The sequence below is a fragment of the Mustela lutreola genome, chromosome 7 (assembly GCF_030435805.1).
Source record: "Mustela lutreola isolate mMusLut2 chromosome 7, mMusLut2.pri, whole genome shotgun sequence".
Taxonomy (NCBI): domain Eukaryota; kingdom Metazoa; phylum Chordata; class Mammalia; order Carnivora; family Mustelidae; genus Mustela; species Mustela lutreola.
This window is the reverse complement of record NC_081296.1, coordinates 75435349-75452804: the sequence shown is the minus strand read 5'-3', so window position 1 is coordinate 75452804 and position 17456 is coordinate 75435349. Positions and strand designations below refer to the sequence as shown.

Genomic DNA, 17456 nt, shown 5'->3' with positions numbered 1-17456 from the left:
TTTTACAGAGGAGAAAATAGTGCCATCAAATAGCTTGCCAATAGGAGAGCCAGGAGTTAAACCCAGGCCATCTGGCTTTTAACCCCACTCCTAATTGCTTCCATATGCTGCTCCTTACTCCATTAAAATTACCATCCTAATTGCCTTGAACCTGGGCTTCCAGCATTAGTGCCTTCTGGTGTGGATGCTGGAATTGAAGCGACCAGAGGATGTTGCACCTAATTCTGATGCATAACTTCTGATGTCCAAACTTAGAATTCTAAATTAATTTATGTCAGCTTATCAGTACATTTTAAGTAAGGAAAGGAGCTTGCCTGAGATGACCAATTAGCTGGCATATTCCGAAGTTACTCACCTTTATTTTCCAGATAAGGAATCGTCACGGTCCTTCATTTGAATAGAAATTTAAAACATATTTGGGCTGAATTTCCAGAACTTCTAGTTTTATTTTCGGTGGTGGGGGTGGGGGGCGGATGGAGAGTGTGATTCAGTCACTGCAAGACCAACATGCGTTAAAAGAACTGAGTAAATTATTAGAAAAACATACTACAAAGCTCTCGATACTGCCAAGACTTGGACCCTGGGAGCCAGGCACACGGTCCTTCTTCACTTGTGTTTTGATTTTCTTACCTCGGGGAAATAACCCCCCCCACTGGACATGAACATATTTGAACATTACATGAAATTTAGTGGTTTAGCTTACTTGAAAGAGTGCCCTCACCCTCAAAAGAAAGGCATTGAGGTGTTTACTTATAGCCGTAAAGGTTTTGTTTTAAAACAAAGGCATTCTTTGGCTAAATGGATTGGAAATTTCACCTTCAGAAATGAAAGAACTAGAAAGATGAATCTAACCTCAACTGCAGTCCTGACTAAGGGTGGTCTTTGGCTCTTTTTGACCCATCTCATCTTTCCTAATCTTTGACTCATCTAACCTTTCCTAGCACCTTGGTCCTCCCTGAGAGGCTGTTTGGCAGTCTAATTGCCTTCCTTTTTTTTTTTTTAAATTTATTTTTTATTTATTTTCAGCATAACAGTATTCATTATTTTTGCACCACACCCAGTGCTCCATGCAACCCATGCCCTCTATAATACCCCCCACCTGGTACCCGACCTCCCACCCCGCCCCCCCCCTTCAAAAACCCTCAGATTAAAATAATTGCCCTCTTTCTTATTTTAAATTTTATAGCTTCAAGCCAGAGTTACTTGTTTCACACTAATTATTGTAAATAAACTCTCTTTTATTTTTAAATAAAAATACGTGAGACAGTAGAAAGTTGAAAATTTCCAGAGACAGATTTAAAAAAAAAAACTTTTATCTAAGCTGTATTGAAAAAGAAGCTTCTTGGTGAAATTTAGAGGTGCAACATGTATTTTCTATATGTTGCATGTACATGTTGCAGTACATGGCCAATGTTCTATTAGTAAGCTATTACTAATTTCTGGGGGTGAAGTATATAAGGCAATGATTTTTTTTTCTTTTTTTGACTAAAGAAAGGGTGGACCCATGAGTAAAAACTATGATGTCCATTATTAGTCTCCTTTCCACCTTCTGCTCTTTCTCTCATCTTTTTCTTATTCATATCAAATTCATTTAATTATAAAAACCAAAACAATGTGTTAGATTCTAGTAGACACTCAGCATATATTTGTATTTGTTGGATCTTCTAGTGGATATTCAGCATATATTTGTTGGATCTGAAATTTAATTTTAATTTTTATTTTTAAAAAAGATTTTATTTATTTATTTGACAGTGAGAGATCACAAGTAGGCAGAGAGAGAGAGAGAGAGAGAGAGAGAGAAGCAGGCTCCCTGCTGAGCAGAGAGCCCGATGTGGGACTTGATCCCAGGACCCTGAGATCATGACGTGAGCCAAAGGCAGCAGCTTAACCCACTGAGCCACCCAGGCGCCCCTGAAATTTAATTTTTAAATAAAAATATTACCTACAATCTTACACATTTTCATTTTTACAACTTCATCCTCATTTTTGTCCATATCAAACCTATTTTCATGTAAGTATAATCATATTGCATATCATTATACTGTAAGTATAATCATAATGAGTCATTTTTAGACTACAAAATAGGAGATAATATTGTTGAGGTTAATGAAGGTAAAGTAGAACTTTATGTGTGGAAATGGCTTACAAGAGAGATTTGAATATGGTGTTTGAATTCTACAAATTTATCCTTCCATCAGTATATGGGGTCAGTGCGCCAATATTCTTCACTATTGTGGTTTTAGGTTTTGAACATGAACAAAATGAAGTGAAACAAAGCAAAACACTTTGTTTTTCATGGTTCTATTCCAGTGAATTTGTATCCAACCAGAGGAAAGAGTGTATATTTGGCATCGGAGCTATAAGTCCTAGTTCTGGCTCTGCTCTTTAAGCTCTGCGTGGCCATGAGTAGGGCATTTAATCTCTTAGGGCCTTTTAGAAGTGACGAAGCTCTCACCATGACTTTGTAAAGGCTATGGACTTTACATGAGTTAATTTAGTTCATCTACTGCTTGTGAGCTAGACATGACCTTCCCAAGGTTTCTTATTCACATATAGGAACAAAATTATCTCCTCACAGGGTTATTGAAAGAATAAAGTGACACAGTTATGAGAGAGTGTTTTGTGAACTCTTAAAGAATTATGTAGCTTTTTGGTGTTATCGTCGCTTGAGATTTTGGTTTATTCTTTATATCAGCAAATAGTAATGATGCCTAAAACCCTATGAAGATAGTGTTGCTGGTTGTGAGGACTCAGAGCCATGAGGCTGTTGGTCAGTTACCAATCTGATGTATTCTTCCTCCTTGGCACCCCACCCATAGCACTTTGGTAATCAGACTTTTAGAAGCCTTATCATATTCTGCCTGTACTAAACTCTATAATCCTTGAAGGAAAGGTATTTTTGTTCATTTCAGTATTCCAGCTGTATGTGCCTTCAATTGTCTGGATTCATATCCTGATATGTCACTTACTGTGTGACTTCTAACAAGTTACTAAGCCTCTCTGGGCCTGACTTTGCTCATCTGTAAAGTGGAGATAACAATAGAACCTAGGCTATAGGATTTCAGTGGGAGTTAAATAAAATATTGCATGTAAAGCTCTTAGTATAGTACCAAAGACATGGTAAGCCCTCACTAAATGCCAGTATTATAAACCCCTACAACTCAAATACAGGTTTCTGGATCAACTAGGAATTGGGTACCCTGAGAGATACTGAAAGGGTCAATGTGAGGAGGCTTGATCTGGGACTCAGAGTCACGGAGCTGGTGGGGTTCTAAGACCACCCCTCTGTTGCTGCACTCATGGCCCAGAACCTCTGACAAAATGATGATGACCAGGGACTAACAGAGCTCTCTTGCCCTACTGCAGCTTTCTTGACCTTTTCTTTTTAGAATTCTTACAGAATTTTAGAATTCTTACAGAGTACACCTGGAAATAGGAGCACTGTGTCATGAGTGGCGGACTCCTTATTTTTCTGGAAGCCACTATTAGTCCTACCCCTGCATACTTCCTCCTCAACTGTGATGAATTTAAAAACTCAAAGGGGAGGTGTTAGGAAAAGGGAATGGTAAAGCTCGGCAGTGGGGCAGGGAGAATAGGGATGAATGAGGGGAGTGCAGGATGGGGATCAGGGAGCAGAGAAACAGTAGCAAGGTTCCAAGGACATCAAAGGAAAAGATGACTACAGAGGGTACAGGAGGAGGTGGGGAAGGTGGAAGGTAGGAAGGTAGATGACCCAGGTTCCCAAGGGGTAGACAGGGCAGGAGGAGTTAGCTCAGAACTTGTGGGCTTTACAGTTCTCAGCAGCAGTCTTCAGGAAGTTAAGTTAGTGCTCAGGACAGAATCTAGTGGCCAAGGTGGTGGTGGAGCCTCACTCACGTGTTCTGAGCCAGTAGCGGATAACCGATCCTTCCTTTGTCTACTCACATTTAAGTGTTGAGCATCTAAGCTCAGTACTAAATAGTAGCATGAAATCATCCCTGTGGTGCAAAGTTTAGAAGAAAAGCAATTCTGGGTATAAATGGGGCTCTTTCTCTGAACTTTGTAACTATTTCAATCACAGAGGATGAGAATTAGAAAATTTTCGATTTTACTTAAAATGATCCTATGAGGCTCAAGGGAGGAGAGGCATGAAGCCGTACTGCTGTCATATCCACTGAAATTTCAATGTGAGAAGTAAGACTGTGGTGAATTTTTGAAAATACTCTTTCCTTTTTAAAATCAAAGTGTGTAATTTTTGGCTCAAGATTTGTGTACAACTCTTTTTCTTAAAATTTTTTTTTTTAAAGATTTTATTTATTTATTTGACAGAGAGAGATCACAAGTAGGCAGAGAGGCAGGCAGACAGAGAGAGGAGGAAGCAGGCTCCCTGCTGAGCAGAGAGCCCGACGCGGGACTTGATCCCAGGACCCTGAGATCATGACCCAAGCCGAAGGCAGCGGCCTAACCCACTGAGCCACCCAGGCGCCCCTTTTCCTTAAAAATTTTTTAAAAAATTTATCATTGTTAGTCACCATACAGTACATCATTAGTTTTTGGTGTAGTGTTCCCTGAGTCATTGTTTACGTATAACACCCAGTGCTCCATGCAATATGTGCCCTCCTTAATACCCAGCACCTGGCTAACCCATTCCCCCACTCCCCCAACAAAACCTTCACCATGAGAGATTGTGTACAACTCTTTATATGTTCTCTCTGTAGTGGGTTTGCTGTAGTCACATTGTAACTATTCGGAAAATAATTTTCCTCCTCAGCCTTCTGTGACTGTTGTTAGAGTTGAGGAAGAGTCTTGATATATAAACGTATTTATTCCTTTAGAGGATTGTCATTGAGTTGTTTTTCAATTCTGTTTTGTCACAATTCAGACAAAACTGAACACACACATGTATATACCTCCCCCCCATCTAAATTTGAATTGGAAATTTAAAAGCTTGAGACAATGAAATAAGTGGATTGATTCTAAATTTAACCTCTAAATTTAACTTGAGAATGGGATAATTCTACACAATTGTTAATGTGTCAAAATAAATTGTTAAAATTTTAGTCAATTCATTTTAGACCTTCACATCTTTCAGAATCTCATAACAACCCTTACTTTAAAATGAAATTTGAAATAAACTGTTCCCCAATATAGGAGGCATCCCGAATTCTAAAACTGAATTGTGATAGGTCATTTCCAAAGCTCAAATGCACAGCTGACTGGAATGATTTTCAGTCTCTGAAAGACCCACTGATGAAGTCCCAGAACCTAAGTCAGGTTCGGTGGGGTGAGGAGGTTCGGAGCCGACGACTAAAGAAAGAATTCTTAAGACGTCGTTGGTGCAAAATGGTGGTTTATTAAAGCACGGGGACAGGACCCGTGGGCAGGAAGAGCTGCTGCCCCGGGTTGTGAGGGTGGGCATGTTATATACCCCACGGTTGGGGGGAGGTGGTGAAGGGATGGGAGGTTTCAACAGAGTTCTCACATGCTAGGGAGGGCCTACAAGGTGTCGGGGGGAGTCTTTGCCCTTATGGCCTGATCAATGTCGTCTTTAGGTCAGGCATTAACATCAAGATAATTGGGAGATTCTTGGTGAGGCATTATGATCCGGCTATCATTTACATTCCCTTCTACCCCAGTCTCCTCCAGTTTATGGTGGGAGGGGGACATTAGGGCTTCAGGAACCAAGAGTTATTTGCCTCTGGAAATTTGTGCTATTGATAAGGTAACCTCCCTGTTTAGGTCTCTAGGACATCTTGTAGAGCAAGGGAGATTCCTGTTCTGCAGGATTGCGATCCCTGCAAGTTAACTATTTATCGTTTTATGACGATCAGGGGTGCCTGAGGAATGCTACACATATGGAGGGGAGCGGGTGAAGAGGGGGTGCAAGGCGCCAGCTTTTGCTTTGTCCTCAGCCAGCCTCCTGCTCCCTCATCACCACAACTTGGTTTCTGAATGTTTTCTGCTGTTTTTTGGAGCATTTTCTATTCTTTCTTGCCTCTTGCTTAGCCCCTATTTTATTTTCTCTTTTCTCTTTTTTATACCCCATCATTTTTTTCTTACATTTTTAATTTTTTCTTTTAATTTTTCTTGTTAAATTTTCCTTGCCTGCTTTATTTTTTTTCCCTATGGTTTTCCATTCATTCCTACTTTAATTCTATCCTTTCCCTGTCAGCTTTCCCTGCTTGTTACTTTTAAGTCATAATACAGAGAATTAAAGTATGTGTATGGAAACATTTCCAATTATCTCACTTATTGGGGAAAATTTTATATTTTCCATTAGTAATTATCAAGATGAGAATGTAGAATTATATCTATTTCTTGCAAAAAAAAAAAAGTAAATGAAGTGGCTATTAATTTATATGATATCCCCTGCTCTTGCTTATATTCTGATGTTGAAGGGGTGGACCCAACAGGAACAGGGAAGGAGAGGGAAGATTTGATTTGGGGCATATATGGCAGAGAGGTAGAACAGGATTTTACCTCTCTCACTTTTTTAATCTAAGGCTCTCCTGGCTCATTAGTTAGTAGAGGTAGTATAACAAAGAAGGGTTTCAACCAGTCTTCCCTTCTCATATATTCTTTATGATTTTTTTTAATAGGCTGATCTGCTTCTCCTATCAAGTAGTGAGCCACATGGCCTCTGTTATATTGAAACTGCTGAGCTTGATGGGTAAGTTTTTAAAGTTAGAATAATTATTTAGATTGGTTTTTAATTTAGTAGTAATAGCTTTAGGAACAGTATTCAATATAAACCTTATTCTTCATTTAATTTTCGTGGAACAAATGAGAGTCTAACTTGCAAATTCCATTTGTTAATTACTTTGTGGCTCCTTTGAAAGCTCTGTCTTTTTCTCTTCAATTTATTTTCTTTCCGAAGCAGTAAGTTATACATGTCTGTGTGAATTATTGTATAGGACTCTTTATTCATATTCCTTAGAAAAGTTTTGTTTTAGGTTTTTTTTTTTTTTTTTTTTTTTTACTTTTATATGATTCTCCAAGGAAAATTAGAGGAGTATTGATGCGTTTCTGAGGAAAGAAGCATTGATATTACTTTAGAAGGCAATCTTTTGGAACTGGGTGAAATGAAGGTGAAGAAAGAAGAGAGAAATGGAGTTCTGACATTAATGTTAATCAAAAAATTTAGTTATAGGGAACATAGCAGTTCTGTTTCAGTGGATTCAATATGTCTGGCTGGCATAAAAACATTTATTGGATGTTTACACTTTAAAAGTACTATTAGATTCTTTAGATGGATTTTATTACTTAATTCTGATGTAGGTAGTATATACGTCCCATTGTATAGTTGACAAGGCTTAGAGATACTAAGTAATTTACTCCAAATTTCTCAAAAACGAGGCCAGTACTCATGCCTGATAGTCTGACAAAAAAGCCCCTGGTTTTAACTGCTGCCTCCTAAATCATTGTTCTACGGGGCTATTCAAATGGAGTGTGACATGTGTGATCCTACCCTTGGTTTGGGCAGAACCTGAAATAGTGCTGAGAGGGAAATTTATGACACTACATGTGTATACTTGAAAAGAAAAAGTCTTAAATATTCCAGTGTTCCATCTCAAGAACCTAGAAAATACTGGCATAAACCCAAAGCAAGCAGGAGGAAGGAGATAAAGACAAGAGCAGAAATCAATGAACTTGAAAACCGAAAACAAGAAGTGGAAAATTAACACAACAAAGAGTTGATTCTTTGAAAACATCAATAAACTTTATAAACCTCAGGAAGACTGAAAAAGGAAAAAAGACACAAAATAACAATATCATGAATGAACTGGGGATATTATGACAGATCATTAAGATATCCGAAGGATAAGGAAATCCTACAAGCAACTTTATACACATAAATTTAACAACTTGAAGTAGACCAAGTCATCAAAAAACAAACTACCACAACTAATTCAATATGAAATAGACAATCTGAATAGCCCTGTAACTATTAAGGAAATTGAATTCAAATGTAAAACATAAAACTATAAAAGTTTTAGGGAAAAGCATAGGAGAAAATCTTCAAGATCTAGGGCTAGTCAGAGTTTTTAGTCTCATGGTTCACCTCCCCTTCCAATTTCCCCCAACTCCCTTCTCTTCTCTAACTTCCCTTATCCTCCCATAACAGGGTAATTTGATAAACTAGACTTCATGAAATCATTCAAAAATTGCTGAAATTTTTGAAATCATTCAAAAATTTTGCTGTGCTAAAGGCCCTATTATGAAAAATTAAGCTATAGACTAGGAGAAAATATTTACAAACCATCTATCTGACAAAGGATTTTTATCTTGAATGTATGGAAATTGCGCAAAACTCAATCCTAAAAACACAATCCAATTAGAAAATTTGCAAATAATATGAAGGGACGTTTCACCAGACATGACATGCAGATGGCAAATAAGCATATAAAAAAAAATGTTCAACATCATTAGCTGTTAGGGACATTAAAATTCAGACCACGAGGAGATACATACCTATCAGAATGGCTAAACTTAAAAACAGTGACAACTCCCAATGCTGGCAAGGATGTAGTGTAGAGAAAGAGTATCACTCACACATTGTTGATGGGAATGTAAAATACTACCATCACTCTGGAAAATAGGTTGGCAGTTTCTTAAGAAGCCAAACACACGACTACCAGATAACCCAGCAATTTTACTCGTGGGCATTTAATCCCACAGAAATGAAGACTTATGTTTACACAAAAACTTGTATGCAGATGTTTATGGCAGCCTTATGTGTGACATCCACAAATTAGAAAGAACTTATATGTCCTTTAACAGGTTAAACAAACTATCCATATCATGGAACACTATTGAGCAATAAAAAAATAATGAAATATGAATACATAGAAAAACCTGGAGAAATCTTCAGATGATTATGTTGAGTAAAAAAAGGCCCCTAAAGGTCACATACCATATTATTTTACTTATATAACATTCTTGAAATGGCAAAACTGTAGAAAGGGACCACTGGTCAGTGGTTACCAGGAATTAAAGATGGGCTGGAAGGGGCTGGGAAGTGGGTGCGTCTACAAGGGGTAACCTAAGAAATCCTTGTGATGGAAATGTTCCCCATCTTGACTATGTCAGTTTCAGTTGTGATATTGTGATATTGTAATACAGTTTTGCAAATGTTACCATTAAGGGCAACTGAGTAAAGGGTACACAGGATTTTTTCTATTCTTACACTGAAAATCTTTTTGAAGTTTGAAGTCAAGATAATGAAGCATGTTAAGGAAGAAAGAGTATGGCATGACACAAGATATTAATCAGGAGTCTTGGCAAATTTTTAAAAATCAGTAAGTTCTATGTGTGATTATGCTTTCCTTTAATTTTCTGCATCTGAAGATGGAAGTGAGATATTGAAGAGAATCCTGAGGAAGTAACCTAAAATGATGATAAACCTTGCTGAATGACATGATGTATAGAACTGGGTTAAGGAATGAGGGCTGTCTGGCCTAGATGGTGTCACTGAACGTTTCAATTATTTGAAAAATTTGTTTAAATGAATGGATTATGAAGTTCTTCTTGAGTATCTCAACCCCTACATATTTCTGCATCCTAGGAACTGATAGATTTGGCAATTAGTGATCCATGAGATTACTATTTAGCAAATTAACTTCAATTATATATCCAAATTAGTGTTTCCTGGAGAAAGCTATTTAACCAAAGGGTATTCCTTGGGTTGATTTCATGTTGTCTTAATATCATCGTGAAGTTCATTTACAGGAAATTTAAATTAAGTGCCCTCTCGAGTGCCTGCTTCTTGGTTCTCTAAATTCAGTTATTTCATGGTTTGTACTTACAAATGGTGATGTTTGCTTTTTACCTACCACTTGTTTCCCTCAAGAGAACAGTAACCCTTGTGGGGGCAGCACTGAATCTCATGGGTGACTATGGTATGTATTCAAATCAGTATTTGTTGACAGAATGAACTCACTGCTAAACACTTCCATAAAAGATAGAACTCTGACAGATGATGTTAAGCTACAGTAGAAGACAATTAGGTTGAACTCAGTGAGAATACTGGCATGACAAGCCCTTGTATGCAAGATGTGAGCAATGGCCATAGAATTATGACAGCTGGTCATTTCATGAATACCTCAGGGCCATCCATCCAATGTATGTGTGGTTCTGCCTAGAAGTAGATGACCAGCTCACTGTGACCTGCTGAATTACTGTCTGGTTGTATGATCCCAGACTTATAGGATTTTTGGCTTGATTTTCCATGAGAAAGAAAGCTGTATTCCTTTTCCCATTTTAATTTCAGCTACTGTGAAATTAGCCATGACCATCTTTTACAACTAAAATTCCTATGTAGATAGTAGACTCCAGAGTGATACTGGCCTCCTTTATCTGGGCAACTGTGTTCCCATTCCTAATATGTTTTGTAACTCATGCATGATGTCTGAGTGGATTTGAATGAAACCATATTTATTATATCCTCTGTTCTTTCAAATAACAAAACAGATTACTGTTTGTTGTTATAGAGATGTGCCATGTGTGGAATGCCAACTCTTAGGAGCATGCAAAGCCCTGTCCACTTTACCGAGTCCACTTGACTGAGAGGTGTGAATGACATTTGAAGGGCGTTTCTTGAATCTCTTGTGTTGGATTTTGCATGTGCTGCTCCCGCCTGATTACTTTATGTAAGATGCTGTTGGGCTGTTCCATATAAAAATTCATGTCCTGTCAATTAATTTCACAGGGAAACAAACCTTAAAGTCCGCCACGCACTATCAGTTACCTCAAGGCTTGGAGCAGACTTTAGCAGACTTGCAAAATTTGATGGTAAGTGTTTAAAACTGAAAAACAAAAACCTCAAAACCCAAAAGTCATAGAACTAATTATCCGAAATCCAATTCATGTTCCTTTTTATTTGGTGGAAGGACATAAAATTCTGCAGGCATCAAAGCCTATAATCTCTTCTCACGCTAAAGAGTAAAAATGTTTACCAAGGGGATAGTGGCTTTATAAATTCATTGTTCATTTCATCCTTGTTCCCTCTTCGGTAGATCTCATTTCCTCTAGTCCCACAGTACCCTTTCCTTGCCTGACCTTGGCCTCTCTGGGGCCCTGTGCAGATTTGCTGAGCATGAACACAGTCCACACTTATATTTCTAACACTAGGTGTAGCCATCCATCCCTTCTCTGGCTCCTTAACAAAGACCAAATCCTGGGACACCTGGATGACTCAGTGTGTTAGGGCCTCTGCCTTTGGCTCAGGTTATGATCTCAGGGTCCTGGGATCGAGACCTGCATCGGGCTCTCTGTTCAACAGGGACCCTGCTTCCCTCTATCTGTCTGCCTCTCTGCCTTCTTGTGATCTCTGTCAAATAAATAAACAAAATCTTCAAAGACCAAATACTAGACTACAGACATCACCAAGACGATAATCCAGCCTCATGTATTTCTGTATCGTGCAAAATGCTCGGCATAATGTCTTAAATGTAGAAAGTATTCAGGAAGAACATTCTGGTTTATTAATCAGTCGCTTTTTATTTTAGACCATGGTTTCCTCATCACCTTCTTCGCACCACTCAACCCAGTCCCTTCTTCTCAGCATGGGGAAACATTTCTGCCTGTTCTATTCCAACTTGGTCTTTTTCTTTTCTGTTAAAGCTCTCACAGAGAAACAAAATCCTTCAGAAGTCAAAGGGAAGAACCACTAGTGACAGGACTGTAGGCACCATGACAAGCTTTGGGAGAATCTTTGGGGTCTTCCTCCCATTGCTCAGTGATCTCTAGTTTTACACACTTGTATGTCTGGCCTTGAATATCAATATTTCCATATAGATTGTTTTTTTTTAAAATTTTGTTTTATTTTTTTTCAGTGTTCCACATTTCATTATTTATGCACCACACCCAGTGCTCCATGCAATATGTGCTGTCCTTAATACCCACCACCAGGCTCACCGCCCCCCACTGCCCCCAAACCCTCAGTTTGTTTCTCAGAGTCCACAGTCTCTCATGGTTTGTCTCCCCCTCCAGTTTCCCCCAACTCACTTCTCTGCTCCATCTCCCAATGAAACCATGTGATAATTGACTCTCTCTGCTTGACTTATTTCACTCAGCATACTCTCTTGTAGTCCCATCCAAAAGTTGGGTATTCACCTTTCTGATGGAGGCATAATACTCCGTTGTATATGTGGACCATATCTTCTTTATCCATTCAACTGTTGAAAGGCATCTTGGTTCTTTCCACAGTTTGGTGACTGTGACCATTGCTGCTATGAACATTGGGGTACAGGTGGTCCTTCTCTTTATTTATTAATGAATCTTTGAGTTCGAGACTATCATCCAAATGTTTTCTTTTGAATCCACCAAAGAAAAATGTGGTCAAGGGTCTTAGCATGATCCAATGAGTTAAAGTGCAGGCAAATTTTTATTATAAAATTTACCCAATGCACAGCTTATATTGCCTGTACTTTGCATTCACCTATAAATTCTGCCTGGATTCTGTTAATATTTTGATCTCTTAAATGAGTGCTGTTATAATACAGGTTTATAGAAAAAATACTCCTCTAGTTTGGAATTTAAGTCAGGGGAATAGCCAGGAAACTTTGAATTGCCCAAGAAATACTTTGATTAGAGTAATACAAATTACAATATTTTCTACTAAGTAATTTTTTCAATGAAATTTTACTGTTCTAAGAATCCAACAAAAGTAAGTTGTGTTCATGAATCAAAATACTAGCTTAAAATATTTCATGGAATGTTTACAAAGTCCTAAAAGGGCAACCTAAATATAATTTCCCATTAAGAATTTCTTTCTTGGCAGAACTGTACATTTTTTCCTCTATCAAGCTATGAAGGAGTAAAAATTTATGCTTTTTGGTTTTCTTTAACATAAAAAGGCAGAAAATGCTTGTTAAAATTACCTAGTTTACTTTCTCTGATAGTGGCACAGACAGCCTCTACTGTGGTTCAGTTCAGCCAACCCTGAAATAGTTGTGTAAACAGTAGAAGGTTATTTCTTGCTCATGTCACATTCTGAGATTAGGTCAGGTAGCCTTCTCCATCTTAGACCCATGGTGCCTAGACTAATAGCCTCTAAGTTTACCACATTAAAGCAATGACTAGATGAGGGGACATGCTGACTTTTACCTGCTTCTTCCTCTCACGTTTCACTAGCCAGCATGAGCCACATGGGCCTGACCTAACTGCAAGGGAGGCTGGGAAATAAGAAGGAGGTGTATTTGTTGAGCACTGTCTTTACTGTACTCTCCATGAACTCTGATCATAGGTCACTGCCAAGATAGGATATCAAGGGCCAGGATGGCAGAAGGTTGATTTCTTACATGCAACTGCAGGAATGGAGCCACGAATCCTTCTTAGTCAGAATATGACTCCTCTTATTCTCAATCTCCTCTACCCCGTTCAGCTTTTTCTTTTTCTCATAGCAGATATCACTATCTGACATACTCCATAACTTGCTTATTTTCTAAGCAAGTTTCTATTGTCCATCTCTACTTGCTGCAATGCAAACTGCACAGGGATCTTTGTTTTGCTCACTGATAGATAACCCGTTCCTAGAACAATGCCTAGTGTATAGTAGGTGCTCAAGAAATACTTGTTCAGTGCATGAATAAATAGTTACAAATACCAGAAATTAGAGGGCAGGATCAACATCAGGCCCCAGAAAGCCAGGGAAGAGGGACCCAAGGTAAAGGGATTGGGAATGGTGGGTGGAAGGATGGAGTGAGACAGAAGCTTCCTGATGGGAACTTGCAGGATAAAGCAAGAGTGCTGGGTCCCCTCCTCTTGGAAGATAGGTGGCTGAGAGAGGGATCATCTGATGTGGTGGTTTTATAATGTCTTTTCTTCAGAATCCCTTTTAAACAAAATTTAACACAGAAGCCCAAAATGTAAGCCCATACAAGTGGTGCTGCTCAGACTGAGGCAAGAAAACATTTCCTCACCTAAAACAGTTTCTTTCTCACAGATGGGGTATCCTGAAAGATTAAGAAACTTGCTTATATATAAACTAGTCTTTTTAAATATGTCATACAATTTATTTTTAAAGTGTGTTAACAGTTATTACTAGATGTGGCTTGAATTTGCTTCACAGAGCATAGGTAACTCAACAAATCTGTCATATAATTGTTTTCTCAAAGACAACACAGACTTCTCTTTTTTCTTCTAGTCATTTATACTTAAACTGTGGTCACTTCTCAGAAAACACATAATCCCAAATTCATAAGGCTGGTATACTTTTGGGCTAAGAACCAGATTTTTGCTGAATTTGCTCTTCCATTCTTAAATTTTGGGTTGAATTTCAATCTACCTTAAAGTTTAAGGCAATATGGTATTTTATAGGTTTAATTTTGTTAAAATATAATTTCCTGTTTCCAAGAAAGCATCTTGAAATGGATAGAGGGATTAAGGGGAAATGAATTAGATACAATATACAAATTAGATTTCCCCTATTAGCAGCCAAATTTAAAGCCCAAGAGGGTGATGTAAGATGTGGTATGGAAAGTCTTAAAAGAGATGGGACACTTAGTAAACACTAAATTCTTCCCATGAATGCTCTTGCTTTTAAGCCCTAGTTTAGGCATGTTCTTTTCAGCATCTCCCTGTATCTCGGACACATGCAGTCACATATTATACACTGTATACACACATTTCTTTACCCAGGCCACTGTTTCCTTCCTTTCTTCCTTTCCTCTCGTTTGGCATTCTTTCTTACTGTTTTCATCTTCCTCTTCCAGTCCTTTTTTTAGTTTACTTATGTTAGCTCTGTACATGCATTATCTAGTTTTCTGTAATTCTTCATCTTTTCTCTTTCCATCCCTCTGTCCATATTAATTAGCTTATGAAGTTTATTTATTAAGCATCCCCTAGGGACAAGATGCCATACAAACTGTGTAGGATTATAAAATATCTCCATATGTATTATCTGGTTTCTTTTGATCCTTTTACTATGTTCTTTTCCTACTCCCTCTTTTTTTTTTGTCTTCTCTGTCTACCTTTGTTGTAATGGGTATCGGTAGATTTTAGGTTTTCCTCTGGGGACTAGAAAAAACTTCCTTGAGTCATGGGAATTAAAACCACATACTGCATCCTTTAGTTTAAACTAAAAGCACGATATCAACATTGTGTACATTTGGAAATGCCCTGACTAGCTGTGGCATGGTCTAATAGATGAGACAGAGATGTGAGGCACACCCTTTCCCATGCTCTGTCTGGGCTAAGTATATCTTTTAGCTTGTGACTTCTGGGCAAATCTGGGTATGGTATTATTTTTGCTTCTAGTTACCATGTGGTTTTTCTTCTGAGGCTTGGCCAGAATACTTTCTCTAGGACCAAACTACAGCTTTTTGTTCTTGAAGCATAAGTGCACATCTTCTACGTATTTGAAGACCTCAGTTTCCCAATGCTATTCCTAGAGAAGTCCCCCCTGTGGACCCTAAGGCTCAAAACTGAGATGGGGAGGGCCTTAGGATATCCCTTGTGAGTCTCCCTCGCTTCCCATCTTTGCACCCAAACCCAAGGATAGCGTCTTGCTGGTGGCTTCCTTAGGGCTTTCATTCATTCTTTTCTTTCATTCATTCTCTCAGTCACCTACCTGTTCATTTACTTAGTAAATGTATCTTTAACATGATGACAAGGTTTTAGCTAAGCCTGCAGATACAGTGGTTGATAAGACAGACTCAGGCCTTGCATTCATAGATAGAGCCCAAGCCCAGCAGAGAAGACAGACTTGAATAAATCCTCATTCCCAAAGAAGCCTTTAATTAGGTAAAGGTCCTAAAGTTCTCAGGCCTTCAGCATGAGATTGACACGAGGCACTGTGCTAAATAACTGCACACATTATCTTATGAAATCCTTATAACTCTGAGATGAAGAGATTATTATTACCTCCAGGTTATGGGCGAGGAATCTGAGACTCAGATACATTGAATGCTTTTTCCAATGCCACATGGTGACTAAGTGAAGGAGCCAGAACATGAACCGAAGATTGCTGGCAAAGCCTATACTGTGGAAGGCCATAAGAGGCTGTAAACTACAAGAAAGGCAGCATTGGGGGGCACCTGGGTGGCTCAGTGGGTTAAAGCCTCTGCCTTTGGCTCAGGTCATGATCCTAGGGTTCTGGGATCAAGTCCCGCATCTCTGCTCTCCTCTCCCTCTCTTTGCCTGCCTCTCTGCCTACTTGTGATCTCTGTCTGTCAAATAAATAAATAAAATCTTAAAAAAAAAAAAGGCAGCATTGGAGAGGGAGGGGATTAGCATGACAACTTAGCTAGGATCAGGATAAGAAATAAATTTTAAGAATACTCTGAATCTAAAGATACAAAATTAATTACCAGAGATCCAGTCCATCTAGGACTCAGATGGCATCATATTTTTAAAGAGCAGCAATGTTCTCAGTGATCTTGAATGTCAGGATTCCTGACAAGATAGTATAGAAGAGTTGGCCAAATAAAGGAGAGTACATACAAGATAGTTTTGAGTTTTGGTAGGTAAACCTTTTTATTTAAAAAATTGTCACATAAATATTTTCATTTATTGAAAACATCAGGAAATAACTGATACATTGTTAAATTTTGTAAGAAAAAAACTTGATCTGATATTAGAACAAGTATAAAAATAGAGTGAGCCTCAATTTTTCATGTTAAAGTCTTACGCAGATAGAAAAGGTTTTTATAAATAAGTAACTGGAGATAGTTGTCAATTATGCATTTATAAACTGGCCAAACTGGCCATTTTTATGCCTTGGGGAAAGCCCTAGATGTAAATTATCCAAATGTGTTTAAGAATCTGTTGCATATTCTTACTGACTGGACTAGGATCTGTTTTTTTGCAGCTTATGACAAGTTTACATATTTTGTATGACTCTTAATACTGAGTTCTGAATCAGGGAAAGGTTGACTCTTTATTTCAGGAATCTTTGTGTATTTTGTGGTCCTTTCTAAAGAATAGCATGTGTGTAATTCAAATACACAAACACAAGCATGTCTTTTTGGTTAAAAAAAAAAAAAAGCTTGATTAACATCTTAAGACTTTTTACTTACTAGATACTTTCCCATTCACCTGGACAGAAGCACAGCCCAACTAATAACTTCTCTCTTTACTGCTAGCATTTATATGGCAATTATGGTAGCAATGATGGGTGGCTGAAGCTTGAAGTTTGAAGAATGAAGAGGCTTTAGAGAATAGAAAGGTGATACTCTTCTTTGTAAGAAAAAATATATATATATATTTATCACATCATTAGAACAACAATAATGGGCATTCTTTTAAACTCTGAGAAACTCTTGACTGGAGAAACTCTTGTGGCAATGATGATGATGTCTTGTTCAATAGATAATTTGCCTTATTAAAGAGTTGCCATGCAGATAATCAAGAAATATTGTTAATAATAATACATAGAAAGAAATAAAGCCAGCTTCTCTGGAAAATGATGGAGTATTGGGTACTGAGTTCCATTTTCATGATAAACTATAGATTTCCACTTTGAGATAATGCTCTAG

General features: G+C 38.0%; 1 protein-coding gene across 9 annotated transcripts in view; it reads left to right on the top strand.

Moving 5' to 3' along the window:
- Nucleotides 1-17456, top strand: part of ATP8B4 (ATPase phospholipid transporting 8B4 (putative)) — a 257966-nt gene that overhangs the window by 131382 nt on the left and 109128 nt on the right. For all 9 annotated transcript variants that reach the window (XR_009355570.1, XM_059181516.1, XM_059181517.1 and 6 more), the window contains 2 exons: nucleotides 6579-6649; nucleotides 10688-10770. Coding sequence is in view for 8 of the 9 variants with exons in the window: in XM_059181516.1 (XP_059037499.1) it covers nucleotides 6579-6649; nucleotides 10688-10770 (154 nt within the window). In the remaining variant the exon portion in view is untranslated. The remainder of the gene's footprint in view (nucleotides 1-6578; nucleotides 6650-10687; nucleotides 10771-17456) is intronic.